The 21,459-nt window shown below is 33.7% G+C and overlaps 1 protein-coding gene across 3 annotated transcripts in view; it reads left to right on the top strand.

Annotated features, from left to right (window-relative positions):
• The window catches only part of LOC148945817 (uncharacterized), a 73,478-nt gene extending 52,314 nt beyond the window's left edge, over positions 1-21,164 (top strand). For all 3 annotated transcript variants that reach the window (XM_089098506.1, XM_089098504.1, XM_089098505.1), the window contains 2 exons: positions 13,546-13,680; positions 18,368-21,164. In XM_089098506.1, the coding sequence (XP_088954632.1) occupies positions 13,546-13,680; positions 18,368-18,676 (444 nt within the window). In that variant the 3' untranslated portion in view covers positions 18,677-21,164. The remainder of the gene's footprint in view (positions 1-13,545; positions 13,681-18,367) is intronic.
• The last annotated feature ends 295 nt before the right edge of the window (positions 21,165-21,459 follow it).

The following is a 21,459-nucleotide window of genomic DNA, read 5'->3' as shown; positions in this document are numbered from 1 at the left end:
CCGACCTCCCTACCCCAGGACCTCCCATCCACCCGTTCCTCCCTACCATCTCCATTCACCCTACCACTCCATCCACCCATTCCTCCCTACCACTCCCATCCACCCATTACTCTCTACCACTTCCATCCACCAGTTACTCCCTGTCACCCCAACCACCCAAACCTCCCAACTACACCTTCCTCATCAAAAAATAAATACTATTAATAATAGTAAATCAAATTAAATTCACACATTTATTAACCATTTTTTAATAGATATTCTTTTACTTCGCTCTGTGTCTGTTTTTATGGACTTGGCCAAACTGGTCTCTGAATGGCTCTTTGTCGTATGTTGTAAGAGAAGACGTCCAGACAAGGTGAGGTCTGATGATGCAAGAAGAGTACAATTGGAATACATTGATTAAATTTGCCATTGAAGGAGATTGTCTGAACCTTTCGGTTATTTCTCACCCTGGTACCCCAATAAACGGCCCAATGTGGTGTCATACCCCTCTTAAATTGACTGTCAAGATACTATCAAGGACTACCCACTTGCTTACTGCCCTAGTACACACTGCTAATAATGCTGCATCAACTCTAAATCAGGATTTCATTCCCCTAGAATTTAGCTCCTTTGTATTCAAGGGAATATGGATAGCTAAAAACCCTTTTGTTAGAGGACGCCGCAAGTAATCAATTGATGTTTATTTAGGTACCAGAAGTGAATCGGCTTTCATTCTGCCATTTAAAAAGTGTAAATAGTTTTCTGTCAATTCTATTCCCTATGATGTCCCCATTTTTTCTTAGTATCGTACGAGGGAGTTCCTCCGCTCGCTTACCCTTAGGGTAGAAGCAGTCAATGCTTAGCCTTTTTAAGGCCAGGTTCTCTTTAAGTAGAAAGCCACACTGCCTTTCCATGACGTATAAACAATAGTTTAATAGGGACAAATCCTTTATTTGACAGTGAAACAACAACAAAATCTTTGAATATTTCAGTCGCATATAGGCTATAGTGACCGTCTTCAGTAGATAAACCGTCTTCAGTCTTCTTCAGAGTATATCTGCTGAAGACGGCCACTGTAGCCTACATGCACGCCTACATGTAACCGATATATCGAGATATTTTGTTGTTCTCACTGTCAAATAGAAGGATTTGTCCCTATTGAACTATATGAACTATATTGTACCTATTGAACTATATTGAACTGTTATTTGTACTCTTCTAAGTTTACTCTGAAGTGAGATTCGAATAAGAATTGGATTAAGAGCTGTCGAGATCCAAATATATAGTGTCAAAACGAGATTAAAAATGAGGAATTCGTTCGAAACTAAAAAAAAGAATTCATTTGAGTTAAGAAAAATCAGAACATTTCTTACCGGCAACTGCTTAATATATTCATAATTCACCAATAGCTCGGTTAGCGTCGCTTCATTTTTCGTTTTTTGAAGTTGCATTGCTGCTCAATTAGTACTAATTTTCAGTGTGCGTCGTTAGGTTTTCGAGGTTGCGTTGTTTTGGAGTCGAGTTTTGAATTTTATTTTGTTTCTAGTCCCTTTTCGTCAGATATTTCCCCTTTTTGTAAACTTAACTTCAACTTTCCTTTTACTTGTTTGGTTTTCTTTAGTTTAATAGAAATCTCCGAAAAACAAAATTTAACTTCAAACGAATTTCCATAGCGACGTGTTTTACTGACGAAGCTATGGAGATTTTTGTTAAAAAATGATCCGGACAGCGGAAGAAGTTTTCAAGTGTCCCAAACGGTAGTTACGAATATCAATTGCTACAAGGAAATTTATTTTGTGTTGAAAAGAAAGCTGTTCAGCAAACACTGGACCAATTTTTTTTTAAAGAAAGCCGACTTACGACAACAACCATTATGGATTCATTAGAATGTGATTAAGTTTGATTTTGTTTTTCTTAAATTAATTGAATATAGTAGTTTATTTTGTTTTAATTGGATACGTTTTTTTTGTTTTTTTTGTATGTATGTAATAAAATTTTACATTATTATTGTTTTTTAATGTTTACTTTGTTAATTTTCTTTTTGAAAATTAGTATTTTCGTAACCCTGTAACCTATCTTCAATCCTTACCACAGTAAAGAGAATTTGAATTCACTGCGTCGTTTCATTTTGCGTCGTGTTTTTTTGGAACGTAACCCCGACGCGAGGTATTGGTATACTTATTACAGACATAAAAGCGTTAGATCATCAGGCTATTTGATGCATGTAGGCATGATTTAAAAGGGCTGAGCTATTTGTCTGTCCAGAAGTAAAGAATAATATTATTGCCTTTTTAAAATGCGTCATAGAAATAAGCCAATAGAATTAAAGACTACTTTTTAGGAAGTTTTTTATTACAGATATTTTTTTACCTTCACTACTTCTAGTTTTTTTTTTTACTCTAAACTACAGAGAAACAGAGGGACTACGTGTAAGATATCTTGAGGCTCAAAAGCTCTTGTTCTCTTTACTGGCTTAAAATATCACGACAAAAAGTTGGGTTTTAAATAGATTGGGCTATTTACCTTTCTTTTCTAAAAGAATAAAACAGTGCGTGATAACGAACTATAATTAAGGAGCGACGCAGTCAGTAGTAGCCGAAACTTCAGAAAACAGAATTCTGATATCAATAGATAAATCAAAGAAATCGGCATATTATGCTGGTTCCAAATATATAAGATTCATCAAGTTCGGTGTTACCTATCAAAAGCTACGAGCCTGAGAGAATTTGCCTGGTTTTTGAAAAGAAACCGAAACCCCCTAAAAGTCAAGGATTCCTAATGAAAATCGCACCGTCAGGCTCAATGTACCAGAGCACCCTACTGTCGAAGTTTCAAGATCCTATATACAAAATGTGGAATTCTGCGTATTTTTTGTTTTTCCCAGGAGTGATCGTATTGAACCAGTAATCCTAGAAGATCTGGAGAGGGCTCATTTGATCGTAAATCAAAGTTCTGGTTCATCTGAGTCTTGGACCAATTATTTTAGTTGTAACTATTATTTTATAACTTTACTTTTAACAATTAACTATTTTACATTATTTTACTAATTTTTCTCGTTAGTTAGTTTATCAATTATGACTCGAAGCGATGACTTTTAGTCCATATGTTTTTTCTACTCCTCTAAGTTAGGAAAAATGGAAAAATTGACGTTCCTGCTTATGTCTTTTTCATGTGTTAGGCTTATGACCGTGCCACATCACAGTCAAATCTATCGATAAAGAACGCCAAATATCATGAATTTATCATGATAAAGAACGCCAAATATCATGATATTTGTAATATCATGATAAAGAACGCCAAATATCAAATATCTACTCCTCTAAGTTATGAAAAATGGAAAAATTAACGTTCCTGCTTATGTCTTTTTCATGTGTTAGGCGTATGACCGTGCCACATCACAGTCAAATCTATCGATAAAGAACGCCAAATATCATGAATGACAAAGTAATTTTCTTGATTTTAGCGTCACACTTGTATTTAAAAGACAAAAAATTAAAACTGCAAGAAATTAGTTTAAAGAGTTTGCACCAACAGTAATTTGTGTCCAACTGTTCTCTACTAATACTAAGTCTTCTTAACTTTTGTCAGATTCCTCTCCCAGATAGAAAAACCGCTGTTCTAAGTTTCCATCTTTTCTGGTTTTAAAAGTTACGCCTTAAACCTTGACTTTGTTTAGTCAGTCAAGAAGTTTATGTTTGAAAGTTGAACAATGGTCAACTCGAGAAATTACGAACGGCGAACATAATTGGCGCTGTAGTCATGCGTAATTTTGATTTTATCGGCAAGTGTGACTATAATGTGGCACGGGCATTAAAGTGAAAACTTATTTGTTTTTGCTACATTCTAGTCAGTTTATCGCGCTTTGTTTCAGCCGTTCTAGCTGAGTGGCTGATAAGCTAGACTTGTCCTTTGGGAAGGGGGCTCGAATCCTGCTTTTACCCATTATTTGGTTTGAAACAAGGGTCAGTAACCAGAGTCAACCCTGGTCCAAACGGGTACCTAGAGAAATTCGGCGAAGTTAAACTGGAAGGGCATTTGAAAGTACAAAATGGTTGGCCCCCTAACCTTCCATTGCACTTCCTGGCTGAAATGCCAGAGAAAGGAGATCAGTATCGCTGGCAAGGCTGGGAAAAAAAACACACTTTAAAAACGCATAAAAAACGTGTTATAAAGCATTTTATTACGTTTTTACGAGTCGGAAAAATATTTTGAGGGGGGGTGCAGGCCTGGAAACGGCCTTGATCGACGGTATGGATTGCTATGAAGGCCGTATCTTATCCTTTACTTTACCTCATATTTTGAGGGGTTTTATGCAAGAAAAATATAAACGAGAAGTATAAGATTATTGTTTTCAGACCGGTTCATACGGTAAGCTAAAAAGGCTGAAATATTTATGATTGATTTTGATTTCGACTGGCCTAGATCGGCTATTGAGATTTTTTGGTTTTCTTCAAAATTATCTTTAAAAGGTAAGAATGCATCTAAGTAGGCGGAGAGTTCGCTTAGTAGCTGGGAAACGCTAATCGATTTCTGAGCTAAGATTGAAAAGTTGATATTGCTTCTTTTCTTGACGTAGCTGTTTGATTCAACCTTTCCTTGATATAGCTTTCTTATATCTTTCAGTTTTAAAATATATAAGTAGTCCAGTTTTGTTGCCATTATAAAATGAATTGCTTTAGGAACTCGTCAAAAGGGCTCTCATTATCGAGATTAAACTAAAGCAAAGAACTTGTCAACAAGGGAGGGGGGTAGCAGCACTAACTTCATTAGTGGTAATTTATATTTATATTAATTTTGACTTAGGTACTTGTTTGTTAAACGAAACACACTCAAGAATTACGGTGTCTAAGATCTGAGAAAAATCGGCTTGTCTCTGGAATCGGTTATGATTTGCTTATTTTGAGTGAGAAAACTACCATGTGGGTATATTCTAATTTACTATTAAGGGGTTAGGTTAAGTTAGGATAGGTTAGGCATTTAATACAATACGTTCTGCGCGGCCTGCTTTCCATAATTTTTTGTAGTAGTTTCCATAATTTGTTTCTAAATTATTCTATTATCGTCATGTTTTGGTATATTTCATTAGGATTAACATAACTTTACTTCTTGGGTGTGTTCCGTTTAACAGACAAGTACCTTGACTTCTTATATGAGTTCACTTTTGCTTGTTTTAAGCTCTAATATCGCATTTTAATTTTCACTGGAAAGTTTATGTGTTTTTTGCAATAATTTGCAATTTAATTTACATTATAATTTAATTTGCAATATAATTTTTGTCATAACGATTAAATTTTATATTGTAACTGGCAATGGTTTATTTTCCGATAATAATTTTGATTCGATGCCTTTTGATTCGGACTCCGCAGGAATAATCAAGTGCATAAATTTAGTAATTCGATTAATTTTAAGGGGTTAGGCTGTGTTCATAAAGAGCTTATATTTTTGAGATTGAAATTATTTGCACTTATTTCGACTTTACTGAAGGTCACTAAGGCTAGGAATAAGTGAAGTTGAAAAGGTGACGTTGGGCAATGAAAAGATTGATCAGGTGGGCAGCTTCACTTACCTTGGTAGTATTATTAGTAAAGATGGTGGGAGCAGTGAAAACGTTAAAAGTAGATTTATTTTTGAAAATTTTCACTTGCAAAAATAGCAGAGGCTAGACTCTGCTACCCCGGATAAACTTATACAAACTAGATTAAAAAATATGGAAGTCAGCTAACAACATGGTTATTTCTTTGTCATCCCTGTCATAGTTGAGTTATTCTCAACGATGTTATTCTTTGTTAATAGTTATTCTTTTATGATGTTTCATAAGCAGGCAGTTGTTGTGCCCATGAGCAGGCAAATTTTGGAGAAGAGGACATTATGTTTCTTCTCTGCTTTGAAAAGAAGCTGGTAAAAAACCAAACGTGTTTTTTTAACTTCTGAGCCTACCTTTCTCTTTAATATTTTTCAAAAATGTAATTTTTCAGCAATTTGTATTTCCGTCTTATTTTTATTATTCCGGTCTTTGAATTCTTATTCTATATTAATCCATTTTGACACTTTTACTGAAATAAATATAAAAAAAACAAGTTTTTTTTAACTGAAAGTAAGGAGCGACATTAAAACTTAAAATGAACATAAATTATTTCGTATATGAAAGGGGTTGTCCCCTCCTTATCGTCTCACTCCTTACTCTAAATTTTTTATTGTTTTAAAAAAACAAAGTTGTGAGAAAGTCAAACTTTAGCATAAACAGGGAGGTGTTGAGGAGGGGACAGCCCCGTTCATATACGGAATAATTTCTGTTCGTTTTAAGTTTTAATGTCGCTCCTTACTTTCAGTTAAAAAAACTTTTTTTTTATTTAATTTTTGAACGTTTTTGAATAAATGCAGGTTTTGATCTTGGCTCACAGTAGGCTACATGAATAATTAAAACAAAATTTTCATATTAATTTACTTTTATTTGGTTAAATGGCTTTCTCGAACCTTGTTTAATTTTATTTACGAACGTTGTTATTAGTAATAAATATATGTCACTTACGAATTAACTTACGTAAAGAAATTATATATTAATATATTTTTATGCGTATATTAGGGGATTCGCACACTAGTCAAAGACTCGATATTTAAGAAAAAGTTCAAATTTTGCTTAAATTCTTTAAAAATGAACGCTTAATAGCAAACGCACTTAATTAGAATAAATAGATATTATGAAGTACTAAAAAATCTCTGGCTTAAAGAGTGAGGTATTGACTAGGGGGTGAACCCAATCATATATGTAATATTTTCTGTTCGTTTAAAGTTTTTATGTTGCTGCTGTTGCAGTTGAAAAACTTGTTTTTTTATATTTAATTTCTGATCATTTTTAAAATGATTCTGGGAAGTCCGGCGTCCCCTTCATAGCAATGTCCCTTCCCCCATGAAAACTTCCTTCATGGAAAGATCCTCCCACATAACCTCCGACCCCTCTCCCACTACCAGGAAAAATATCCCCTGAATACGTCTGTACTGTATACTTCCCAAAAACCAATTCTATATGCTAACATTGGGTAAAGTTCATAACTTTCAGCCCTCCTCCCGGGAGGTTCGGTGGATTAAGTCATCCTAAAAGACATACTTTTAGTATTTTTGAACATGGTGAACAAAATGGCTATCTCAAAATTTTGATCAGGTGACTTTGGGGAAAAAAAGAACGTGGGAGGGGGGCCTAGTTGGCCTTCGAATTTTTTGGTCACTTAAAAAGGGCACTAGAACTTTTAATTTCCATTCCAATGAGCCCTCTCACGATTTTTTAGGACCACTGGGTCGATACGATCAGCCCTGGAAAAAAACAAAAACAAATAAACACGCTCCCGTGATCTTTCTTCTGGCAAAAAATGCAAAATTCCACATTTTTGTAGATAGGAGCTTGAAACCTCTGCAATAGGGTTCTCTGATACGCGGAATAGGATGGTGTGATTTTCATTAAGGTTCTATAATTTTTAGGGGGTCTTTCCCCCTTTTTTCGAAAATTAGCCAAATTTTCTCAGGCGCTTAACTTTTGATAGGTAGGATTAAATTTTGTGAAACTTATATGTTTTAAATCAGCATTAAAATCTGATTCTTTTGATGCATCTATTGGTATCAAAATTCCGTTTTCTAGAGTTTTGGTTACCATTGAGCCGGGTCCCAATAACCAATACTGTATGTTAACATTGGGTAAAGTTCATAACTTTCAGACCTCCCTCTGGGGGCTTCGAGGGTTTAAGTCATCCTAAAAGACATAGTTATAATATTTTCGACCATGCTGAACAAAATGGCTATCTCAACATTTTTATCGGGTGACTGGGAAAAAAATGAGCATAGGAGGGGGCCTAGTTGCCCTCCATTTTTTTGGTCATTTAAAAAGGGCACTAGAACTTTTAATTTCCGTTCCAATGAACCCTCCAACGATATTCTAGGACCACTGGGTCGATACGATCACCCCTGGGGGAAAAAAAAAAAAAATAAACACGCATCCGTGATCTTTCTTCTGACAAAAAATGGAAAATTCCACATTTTTGTAGATAGGAGCTTGAAACCTCTACGGTAGGGTACTCTGATACGCTGAATATGATGGTGTGATTTTCGTTCAGGTTCTATAACTTTTAGGGGGTCTTTCCCCCTTTTTTCGAAAATCAGCCGAATTTTCTCAGGCGCGTAACTTTTGATGGGTAAAACTAAACTTGATGAAACTTGTAATTTTAAAGTCAGCATAGGAATCTAATTGGTCTAATATATTTACTGGTATATAAATTCCGTTTTTTAGACTTTCGGTTACTATTTACCTTGGCTACTCCTTATCCGTAGTTTTGTATCACGATGTGATTGATATAAAATTGTCGCCATTTCACGCTATTTCATGTCATTTCACAAATGAAATGACAATTCGTACTTGTTTAGTGTTGGTTTAATGAGCAAAAATTAATGAATGTTTTTACCCAACAAATTTACAATATTCTACAATTTAAAAGGGAAATAGCAATCAAGATCAGCATGTAAGATAGCGTGCTGCTAGGCCAGGCGAATTTCAACGAAGAATTAAATACGGTCGCATTTTCAATATGTATCATGGACATTTTGTAAAAAACTGCATAAGTCCTGAGATATTGTGGGGGCTAAGACCAAACATTCCCCTCCATTATGTACAAACCAGATTTCGTAAGAAATTTTAGAATTATTTATTCTAAAATAAGTTCTAGCGTCCCTTTTAGGCAACAAAAAAGATACTACTACTTCTAACAGCAAAACTGGGTACTCCACGTGTTTTGACTCATGAGCGCTTGAAAATAAATCACTTATAGTTGTCGCATTGCCAAAAGCAGGGCTTTTTGGCTTCATGGCTCCTCCTGCCGAAATTTATAAGTGTAGATAGATGTCACCTCTTTTGACTTGATTTTGTTCAAAAATTATTCTAGGCATAATTCTAGACGATTATGGTACCGTACTGTCGTATTTTAACATAGTATTAGAAAGAAAAACATAGTATTTTTTTTTTACATAGTATTTTATAGAAAAAACATAGTATTTTCCCCAGAAAAAAGCTGTTTAACAAAAAAACAATATACAAATATAGATTCATACTTACTTATATATTATTACATTCAATTATGTATTCTAAATAGAAATTAATTAATTTATTTATTATTTAAGGGAAAATGCATACATGGGATTGTTTTGCTGCTTCCTGGTATTTTACAAAGTAGTAATCCAACCACAATATTTCGTGTTGATGTGTACATAGATAAAATCTTAGGAAGAAGGAAAAGTTTATACAATTAATTATTATATAGAATTACAATTATTTCCTCGCTACATTAGGTATTTTTTCGCTATGTATTATGTTTCTATGTGCTTTGTAATTTGTTCGATTTGTGATTTCCTTATTTGGTACTTTCGCATTATATGGGCCTCTCTAAAGAAGTCATGTAAGATATACTAGATGCTACAGTCAAACGGGCGTTGAAAAACCCGTTTTGATACAAGATGATTCAAGACACCGCTGAGGGAAATACTTCGTCTAGCGTTGTTTTAATTGCGTATACGATAGTAAACTGTGGGTTTTTTGAGTTTAGATGGGGAAAAAGGTACCTAGGTTAGGTTAGGTTACGTATTTAATGCATGCAATGCTTTGCCCCCCACTCTCCCTAATTTGAAAATACGTTGCTCAAATTTGTTTCTAGAGCATCATATTGCCATGCTCTTTTATTTTATTTCATTATTATTAACCAAACTTGACTTTTTAGAAAGGCCCATATAATGCAAAAGTACCCCTTATTTTTTATAAGTTTTTGTGTGTAGCCTATATGGCCCATGGGTTTTTGAAATATACGATCTATATTGTCTATTCTTCTTCCTTTCTATCTTTCTCTCTTTCTTTCTTTCTTTCTCAAGTGCGTAAATTTAGTAATCTTAAGAAATTTTAATTTCTTAATTCCATTAATTTTTTAATTCCATTAATTTTAAGAAATTAATATCTAATCGCTTGCCATCATTCCACTGCTACAAACAGTTGTTTAGGGAAAAATGTAAATTGCATTTCCTTCTGAAATTCATCCAAAGCCCCCCCCCCTCTTTTGGAAGAATAATGTGATTCCGTTCACCCTGGAAGTGTTGGTATTTTGTGCATCTGTCTCTGTAGTATGGTCGTCAGGATTACCGAGATGGTATGTCTTGACTCCAAATTCCAGTGTTTCTTTACCTTGCATGCATATAATAAACTTGAAAAATCCTCTTAACTTTCTTTCAAAGAGAGAGAAAATACGTGTTTAATCTATCCGCAAATCTCTGTCTATCTATTCTATCAGTAAAAGAATATTATTAAGAGAACAGTTCTAAGATGTTAGAATTTTCTCTTAATACAAGTGACAACAACATGTTTAGAAGCACTTTACTCTGATGACGAAATAAGAGAAAAAAAAGGCTCTTATTGGAATAGGGATGAGATTTATGTTCAGTCGTTTGCAAGAATTAACTCGTCTCGCTCTCATTTATTTCAGGAAAGAGGGAGGAAGGTGACAAAGAAGGGGTACTTTGTTCCAGTCTTCATGTTATCGTGAAGGGGCTTAGTGCGAATAATTGGATTTTCTCCAATAGAATATGATTCAGCAAATTAAGGAAGAGCTATGGAAATTCTATATTAATAAACGAAAAATTTAAGTTAAAAAAAGAAACGATGGGGCTGAGGCAAGGCCGTACTCAGAGGGGAGGGGAGAGTTTAGGGGGTTTGAACCCCTCCCTCCCCGAAATGTTTGTTTGACTCGTAAAAACATAACAAAAATGGATATAAACACATTTTTTATGCGTTTTTTTAGGGTTTTTTTGTGTAACCCCTCCCCCCCCAAAAAAAAATCTTTGAGTAAAACCCCCTCCGAAAAAAAATCCTGGGTACGGCCTTGGGCTGAGGTGGTTTCGTCTTTTCGGTAATTCAAGAAGAAATAGATTGGCACTGAAGACAGTCACAAACGGAAGACAGCCGCCCAAAGTGGTATACAAAAATTTGGGACCTTTGCCATAGGGGCTGCCTGTGTTATATCCCCCTCCGTCTGATGGCACATTTTGTTTGAACATTCGATTTTTGCGAGTGAAATGTCTTATCTTCAAATTTTGATTCGATTCAGTGAGGGGGTTGCAGGAGTACCTGGGTATTAAAAAAGAGCATGGGATGAGGCTATTTGACCTACGATGGCTTTTAAAAATGGCTCTAGAAGTTTCAACCTCCGATCTAATGAGTCCCATTTTAAGTTTCTGCAGCTATTCCTTCTTTACTAGGTGACTGGGGAAAAAATGATACGTGGGATACACGTTGCATTTTACTTATTTAGCGCTACTTAAACCCTTAAACACTGAAACTCTTACTGTTACTTAACTGTTACTTTACTGTTACTTACTGTTACTTTAACACTGAAACTCTACTGTGTTTCAAACAGTGGAAGTTCTTTAAGACAGTGGAACGACATGGTTTCCCAGAAAGATGCTGTCTCGATAAAATAAGCTCTTTTTGCTTCATTTCTTGTTTTGTGTCTACTTCTTTATGCAGAAGATCTCCAAATTGGTTCGAACTTACTCCCCTTGCTGTTGTAATACCACCACTAGCCGTCCTCTTATTCTTCTTTCTTTGTGTATTAATGCGTGTTATATCTACTCTTTTTTGTTCTTTTGTAATTTCTTCTTTATGTAGATGTCTTCTTTACGCCTGTAAATGGGCTCAAATATGTTCGAAACATACTTGCTGATTTTGTAAAACGTTTTGTGTGTGGTCGTATGACCTTCTTCAGCGTAAGTCATGAAACAGCACGCGTATCTTGAAGACGGCTATTCAGAAATGCCCTGTTGTAATTTTCACTAGTAAAAGAAGATTTAGAAGCAAGGTATTTGCTTTTGGTCATAGCACTTTTTTGAAACTTAGCTGGGTCAATTAAAAATATTTTGTTAGACAACATGTAAAATGTTTGTTATTTTATTTACTTCGATCTATCTCTCTCCCTCTTTGCTCACTCTTTTCCTTACTTTCGCTATCTCTCGTTTATTTAGGGGAATTATTTTTTTATATTTTTAATGAAGCGCTGCTGGGCGTTATAAAACTGAAGGACTTGAGTGGTTTCTACCGACATCTATTTCGACAGAAAACATGAGAAGAAATGGAATTAAAAAAGGAATCAGAAGAAATAAAAAAGAAAACAGAATAAATAATAAGGAAAGAAGTTAGAGAAAGGTCCCCAAGACACTCTGGAACTGGAAGTCCCTCGGACAAAAAACGTCAATATCGTCGTCGTAGTAGTGAAAGTTCTACAAGTGACTGTCAAATAAACTCCGAAGATAAAAAATCGACCGAAGCAAGTCGAAGTACGATACTACCGATTTTTGCAGTGATTGAGACATAAGGATAAGAAAGTGACAACAGGAAGAGGGCTCTAGCAGTAGTGACACGGAGGAGAAAAAGTCAATAGAAACAAAGAAAGAGAACGGAGAAGCAAACAAAGAGAAAAACCAAAAGTGTCATTTGGAAGAAAATAACTGTCGTCGATGTTTTTCGTGAAGAACATGAGAAATATTTTAAGAGTTGATCTTTTTGTTTGTGTGTGGCGAAATGGTTTGTAGGTGATACCTCTCTTTTGCAATACAATCCTGGTTCACAACAGAGAGAGTTATCGTCATCCGACAAGTGTACAGCTTAAGTTGACTCGGGAACAGTGACAGGGGGTTCAGGCCTAATTAACAGGCATAAGAAAAGATAATATTTATTTTTAAAGAGTATCAAAAGCTCTAATATATCCGAACTCGCCAGTAAAAGTAAGGAAAACAAAGAAACACATTAGACACCAAGACAAAAGTTAAAAAATCAAACGAGCATAAACATGGTCAATAAAAGGGTAGCACAAATGAATGAAATTTAACATTAAAATAAAAATCCATGTTCAAAAATAATATTTCATAATACTTTATGACAAGCAACTATCAAAAAAAAGAAAGAAAAAAGGCTGAATTTGCATTTCAAGTCAAACACTTAAGGAATCAAAACGATAGAAATCAAAAAGTCAAAATGAAGAATCAGAAATATTGACGATTGAAGAAGGGATTGTAAATTTCAAGATAATTAATTTCTGATTGATCTGACGTGGGGAAATTTAGCCGAAATAGTTTATTACCAAAATTCTTTTGCATGTGTGTACACTCTAAAAGCAACCTAGTTCAGATAAACCGAAAATAATTTATCAGCTTTGTTGCTTTCTTGCAGGATTTGTCTTCCAACTTTTGAACTACTCTAGTTTCTGATGTTTCCATCCAAACAAAAATACAATAGGATATTCAAAAATACATCAATTTATTTCACTTCCAACTTTGGAACTACTTTAACCAAGTGGTTTTCGATGTTTGAATCCAAACAAAAACACTATATGGTATTCAAAAATACTTAGAATTTTCATTCAGGGAACAAGCATTTCGACATTTAGTGCGTCTTTAATCGATTATATTAAAAAATGTCCCATTTATTTCATTTTTCATTTATTGTTATAACCTATTTATATACTCTTGTTTACCCTCTTCTTTTTTCAGAATTGCCTGGTTTTCACATCTCTGAGTGGCTGTTTCATTTTGATTTCAACCCTCATTATTTGTTTCACAATTTACAAAATGGACGGGTATTATTGGCTGCCAGAGCAAGCCAAACATGAATTTTTGGTTACAGCGGTAAGCTTTTCTAATTTTTGAACATGTCAAATGACAAGATTTTATTTCAAAAATCAAATGACAAAGATTTGTATCTTTATTTTAAAGAATATTATGATTTAGCAGTATGTAAGAAACAAACTTACCGTCCTTCTCCATTCACAAAACTGTTTTCCGCAAGTGAAAACGTTTTCAACCCTTAAGAGCGGGGAAGGTATTGGAGCATTTCGTCTACAGCAGTACGGGGTTAAAGTCCACTATTTTTCTTTTTATCCATGGGGGAGAGTGATCACCAACACTTCCCTCCTCCAAACTCTGTTCAGGCGTTGTTAGTCTGTTGTTTATCCGTAGGAGAGGATTTTTATAAATTGCACACTGTTATCTAAATAATTTGTATTAACTTCGAGTTGTGGACCAACACTTTATACTTGTATATAAAATTCTATGAATATCTCTAAAAATGGCTTCCAGGTCCAAGAATTGCTTTGAGATTCTTTGCTCTTTTTTAATATTCAAGCAAAATCTTGTTGTAAGCAATGAAGAATAAATGAAGAAATCCTTGGTACTATGGCCTTTAATATCCCCTAAAATGACGTAATTTAAGCTGTAAAACATTTCAAAAATTAAATGACTTTTGAATTTAACAATACTTGATAAATAATTTAATGTTCACTTTCAACTAAACTACCAAAATTATACCATTGTCCAAAATAAGGCTTTTACCAATGCTTCCGTGTCAAACTCAGCCATAGTCCCAATTTGTCGTATTTCTGGAATACGGTCACGCCCGAGATGCGATTATTTGTGTTGTTCTTTGAACAATAATATTGAAAGAAGGTGTTGGAAATGATTGCTTGGCAACGGAGGTTTCAACTTTTTTTAACTTACAAAACGTGTTTATACACATGTATAAAACGTGTTTTATACAAACGTGTTTGCAATTTAGTCTTCCAGTTCAGCATCTATAGAATCTTTGCTTAACTTTTCGTATTTTTAAAACAAATTTGAAAATGATAAAATATTAAATAAATCTCCAAAATTTATGTCATCTCACAATAATTAATCTCTTGTAGTCTAATTTACAGTCTATTCTGGAAAGTTGCTACAGAGTTCCCTAATCCACGGCCTAAGATGCAAATAAGACTAATAACGCTGCCGGTTTCCACTTGTTCTGTTGACAATACAGAAATTTTTCTTGAATCATAAGGCTTATATTCCCTGTGAAATGCACGGTTTCCCCACAAGGATACTTGCTGTTGGGAGCTACGGCTCCCAACAAGGATACACCAAGGATAAGTTTAGTATAGGAATGTATCCAACAAGGATACAACAAGGATAAGCTCCCAACAAGGATACAACAAGGATAAGTATAGTATAGGAATGTATCCAACAAGGATAAGGTCCCAACAAGGATAGGTTTCCCAACAAGGATAAGTTTAGTATAGGAATGTATCCAACAAGGATACAACAAAGATAAGCTCCCAACAAGGATAGGTTTCCCAACAAGGATACAACAAGGAAACAACAAAAGTACGAAGAACAAAAGGGAAATCTTTTTGTAAGACAGTGGATATAATTTGAATGAATATTACGGCCCTATGTCCAAGGGCCGTCCTCAGCAAGACAAAAAAATATATGAAAGAAAAAAGACTCACAACAAAATGCGACCAATAAAACCAAAAAAGTGAAAAAATTTTCAAAGCAGTCCTAGCATTATTACTTCTGTGAATCTTAACCAGGACTGATAAAAGTTAAGGTGAAACAAAGGCTATTCAATGATAAGAAAGAAAAATAAATTAAACACACGTTCTCATTGCTAATCCAGCTTTTTTGGCAGCTAGCCTTAAAGGTCTTTTTGCGGCCGGTTCTGTGTTCGTGTCTATTGTCTTATTTGAATATTCTGTCAGATAACTTTTAATTAAATTTGTGTATATAGTATTTATTGTTTATTACCCAAATTCCCTATTTGAGTGAATATTTTATATTAAGTCTGATTTCAATTTCTTCTCTGATTACATGTTTTATGCCTAGGTCATTGCTAATAAGGGCGGATTCATCAAAAAGTATATTGTGGTTAGGATTTTCAAAAACATGGCTGCCTAATGCAGAATCAGAGGAAACGGTGGAAACATTAGAATTTAGAGCTTTGACAATATCATCTTTATGCTGTTGTATGCGCTTTTCTAAATTCTGGTGTATTCTACCTATATAATATTTGCCATAATCGCATGGTATTTGATAGACCCCTCTTTGGTGTGTAACTGGGGTTTTATCTTTACCAGAATTTAGAAAATTTATTATTTTAAAATCATTTGTGAATTCTACATACAGATGATTTTTTGTACAAACTTTTTTAAGATTTGTAGTGATTTTTGGAATATAGGGTAGGTAAATTATGCTTAAGGGCTTGTCAAAAATCTCACTCGATCAACTATCATTAAATTTACAGGAATGCCATTTCAGTTTGAAGTTAATTACACTATTAATAATATAGGTTACCCATTTCCAAAACGTATATCCTTGATAAAGTTTAATTCTGCTATGATGTGGGACTCAGAAAAAATATTTAGGGCTTAATCGACGAGGGATATTACAACTGCTCTTTTAACTTGGGGGGGGGGGTTTGATGTAAAATGCAAAGATCTATTATTTTGTGTTGGTTTTCTATAAATAGTAAAATTGAGTTTATAGAAGCTACGAATAACTAACACATCTAGGAATGGGATTTTATTTGCGATTTCGATTTCTAAAGTAAACTGTAAATTTTTTAACAGCTCCCAACAAGGATAGGTTTCCCAACAAGGATACAACAAGGATAAGTATAGTATAGGAATGTATCCAACAAGGATACAACAAGGATAAGCTCCCAACAAGGATTGGTTTCCCAACAAGGATACAACAAGGATAAGTATAGTATAGGAATGTATCCAACAAAGATAAGCTCCCAACAAGGATAGGTTTCCCAACAAGAATACAACAAGGATAAGTATAGTATAGGAATGTATCCAACAAGGATAAGCTCCCAACAAGGATAGGTTTCTCAACAAGGATACAACAAGGATAAGTATAGTATAGGAATGTATCCAACAAGGATAAGCTCCCAACAAGGATAGGTTTCCCAACAAGGATACTTGCAAGTTACGGCCATAACTTGCACCCAAAGGGCGTGATACTTATATATCTGGATTCATTAGTCTCTGATTTATCCTTTCATCATGCCGGAATTATAGCATTACTTTGCCTTTTTTTTCTAGAGAATAGTTTTAGACTTGTTTAAATGGAGGTGGTCCCACTTTCAGAATGCATGCACACCAGGAGGCGCGTGCCAAGGGTGGCGGATTTGCGTGGCACACATGCCGTTATAAGGGTTCTAGGCGTTTACCCACCCGGCGACTACCCCCCCCCCCGGTAAATACCCCCTGAAAAATACCGCCCCCGCGGAAAATACCCCCCCTCCCCGAGGAAAAAAAGGCTTTCCAAATTTGAGAATTTTATTTGAGTTTAATTTTTTTAATTTCCGAAGGGGGGAAGGAATTTTGATACTTACGTAAATTCGAGGACACACCGGTTTTTTCGTTATTTTCTTAGTTACTTTAGAATTAAATTTGGGCTATAGATTTGCACATTAAGGGGGGGGGGGATAAAGTATAGCGGGTCTGCATGCAAAATGTATTTGTTACATTTATTCTGCATATTAGATAAATAGATAAATAAGGGTATTTTAAAACCAAATATACGGTCATAAACACAGTAAAATAACATAAATGAAAGGCACAAATAACATAAACCTTGATCAGCAATCCTCATAAAAAACTTAAATGAAACACTACATTAACCTAATAATAGTATTTAATACTTGGAAAAACAGTCATAAAAAAAACATTTAATACTTGGGAAAAACACTTAAATGAATTTTTTTTTCTGCTTTTTTTTTTAGTTAACAAAATTTCCAGATACCTCGCTATTCTTCTGTAATTTTTTAGTGGCCATATACCTAGAAAGAATTGTTTTCTGACTTCAAACTATCCAAATACTTTATCCCCCCCCCCCCCTTTAGTGCAAATATATAGCCCAAATTATATATTTGCAATATATTCTGTCACTTGTCTTAAGGCATAGTTGCTAGACCTTTCATTTATGCTGACTAAAATGGCTATCTCAAAATTCTTGTCAAACGACGTAAGGGTAAAGGGGTCTGGGAGGGAGAGTAGTTACCATGCCAAGTATTGTCAAACGCTAGATGACAGATGGTGCTGATGTTTTTTTGTTGCACTAGGGCCAGTTCTCTTTCTCAGAAGTTACCCATATTCTTTGACTTAGTCATTCATCCACCATGACACCAAAAAAAACTGACAAAACTGCCCGTTTTATGTATCGAACTTCTAACCTAGTAGCAGTTTGTTTGTTCACATGGAGCTCTGTAGACCTATCATCACTGTTTCTTGTATTGTTTATTGGTAATGAATTTATGTTGATGATCTTTAATTTTGATGTTTAATTTGGATGGGCTAAAGGGAATCAGGAGGGATTTTTCGTTGTTCGTGAAGGTTCCATACCAAAGAAAGTTTATTTCATTCTTTTTTTGGTTTTTTCAGTCTATCCAATATAGATTCCACATAGGTTATTCCGTTTTATATAATCTTTTATGTCAGTTTTGTTCCACAAATTGTTTAGCAAATAATAGATGGACTTTTTATTCTTTTTTTAGATTCTTGGTTTCATATGTGCAATAACTTCATTCGTAGTTGCTGTCTCAAACTCTTCCTGCCAACTACGTCGTCCAACTAGACCCACTTCACTTCCTATTAACGAAACTCTTATTAATCATCATGAGACTGCACCTAATGAACAGCAAGGTGAAGCTCCTATAGAACTGCAAAATCCTTCCGAATTTACAATGGCTATCCAAAATAGGAACCCTTATAGACCAACAACACAACCGCTTGTTAGACACTCAGTATCATGGAGCGATGGTCATCCGTCATATTTTGGTCGTGGATTACCAATACAACGGTAGGGTAGACGTTGTGACTAGTGATTATTATACTGCTATATATACCATCTTGCGTTAAGGTGTTAAAAAGGAATATATTGAAAGCAAAAAAGAATAATCGGGCTGAAAGAGTTATCTGATGTGGAATATGGAAGTACCATCTAGCGTTAGGTTATTATATGTGAGATAACACTTGTTCGTAAGTTCCAATGAAAAGATGAGTTCCGACAAGGTATTTTTTCCTAATATGAAGATAACCAATGTTTTGCCAGTCGGATCAACAAAGCTTACAATTGTAAGATGAAACGAATTATTTTTTTTATTGACAAGAAACGAATGTGTTTTACGCCATTACGTCATTTGATTTTAGTTTATTGCTTTAATTTATTTGATTTTAGTTTATTGTCATTACGTCATTGAATTTTATTTATTGACAAGAAAGCAATGTGTTTACGTCATTGCGTCATTTGATTTTAATTTATTGCTTTAATTTATTTGATTTTAGTTTATTGTTATTACGTCATTGAATTTTATTTATTGACAAGAAAGCAATGTGTTTTACGTCATTACGTCATTTTATTTTAATTTATTGCTTTAATTTATTTGATTTTAGTTTATTGTCATTACGTCATTGAATTTTATTTATTGACAAGAAAGCAATGTGTTTTACTCATTATTTTTATCAATGGTATATTGTCTAAAAGTAAGCATGATACAATATCTTTTAAAAGCGGAACTAGTTTGGCAAAATAAAATATAAAATTTTACAGGTTTTTAACCCCCCTGCCCTATTTCGATTAAAACTCTACCTCCGACCCTTTACCTCCCAAGGAGATTTTTACTAGCCTATAAGTAATATGCTTGTTAAATGACAATGCTATTGAGGCACTTAGTTTATTCATCTCTAGCCTGACTAAAATAGAAACTCCAATTTTGCATCATTCATAATTCATTTGAATGCAACAATTTTTATTTTAATAATTTATTCGTATCTTATTTATTTTATGGTTTTTTTAATTTATTTTAAATGATATTTTGATTTTAAAAATTATTATTAACTATTTTAAATAATCTTTATTATATACGATTATAAAAAAAAAACAAGCAAACCGCAGAGAAAATAGCCCTGCTGGAGTCATGAGGCTTATACAGTTTTTGCCATATTGGCAGTGAGGTGGTGAAAGAGGGTTATAAAATGCCTCAATAAGCTCTCTATCTGCAAAAGATGCTCACGTAATGAATAGCTAATAGATATGTCTACCAGGATTACCGTTAGCAAACGACAATTAGCACACGCCTCGGTAGCACTAGCAAAAACGAGGTAGTTTACGTATTAAATGTAGGGTATCATTTTACCCTTGGTTATCCTAGGGTATATATTTAAACAGCCGTGGAAGAATTACTTTTTCCCTTGTGACTAAAAACCAAGAAGAGATAAACAAACAAACGTCCACAAAAAAAATTACAAAAAAAACGTTAGGAAAAAGCATTACAAAAACAAAAATTAAAGATTAAGAATGCTGACTAAGCAAGCTAGATACGAAGGTTTTTTTTTTATTAGAAATTGTAATTTTTATCGAAGTTGATAAATATACCTTAGGGTTTATATTTAAACAGCCGTGGAAGAATTACATATTCTCTTGTGACTGAAAACCAAGAAGAGGTAAACAAACAAACGTCCACAAAAAATTTGACAAAAAAAAACGTTACAAAAACGTTAGGAAAAAACATTACAAAAATAAAAATCAGAAGATTTAGAATGCTGACTAAGCAATTTAGATACGAAGGTTTTTTTTTGATTAAAAATTGTAATTTTTATCTAAGTTGTATCCTTAAGTTTGTATCTTAGTTAGTTCACTTAAAATTGCAATCTTATAATGATAACATTAAAAAAACAAGAGATAATAATTTGTTGTCCAACATCAGTTTGTTCCAGCAAACATGCCCCCCTCCCGCCTTACTCAACCTCCCTCTCAAATATATTTGCTTGTTGTTTTCACATATGTAATATTTTTATGTAATATTTGTAATTAAATATGTTATGTAATATTTAAAATATTACACATTTTGTATGTTCACATACAAAAAATAATAATAATGATAACGTTGTCCCAGGTGCAAGTTTTTTGCATCCTGACAATGACAGTAAGACGGAAGTATTGTCATGATTATGAATCAGCTGCATCCTCAGAGAACATCAACTATCTTCCGAACCCTTTTACCCTTTGAGTGACAATAGTTATACACCGATATAGATCTAAGACAAACATTCCAGTTTTTTTAAAATGAAATTCTAATATTTTTTGAATTTGTGAGCAATTCTTATCGGAATTATGAAAAAATTTCATCCCCCCCCCGCAGAAATTATGCGTGCATGGGTTCAATCCTACTCCTAGGTTAGTGTTTGACAGTAATAAATTGTAGCAACTTCTTTTGAACGCACGAGCTCAAATCTTTTTTTCTTATCTTAAATTTTTAATTCTCTAATAGTTACTTTTTGCTTACATTACAGTTCCAGAAACAAGAGCGAATATTTTAAAGTTGGTTTAATGTTAACATTAAGTAAAAATTTAATATTTTAACATTAAATTCTATTATTTTTATGTATTATACATGTGTACACATATGTAATATTTTATATTTGTATATATATATATATATATATATATATATATATATATATATATATATATATATATATATATATATATATATATATATATATATATATATATATATATATATTTTACATATACATATATAATATTTTTTATGTAAATATTTTTAACTTGAAAGGCTAGTTTAGT

Source organism: Artemia sp. Qi Xiang Cuo, chromosome 12 (assembly GCF_049724085.1).
Source record: "Artemia sp. Qi Xiang Cuo chromosome 12, ASM4972408v1, whole genome shotgun sequence".
NCBI lineage: Eukaryota > Metazoa > Arthropoda > Branchiopoda > Anostraca > Artemiidae > Artemia > Artemia sp. Qi Xiang Cuo.
The sequence above is the reverse complement of the archived record's forward strand: the minus strand, read 5'-3'. Positions and strand labels throughout refer to the sequence as shown.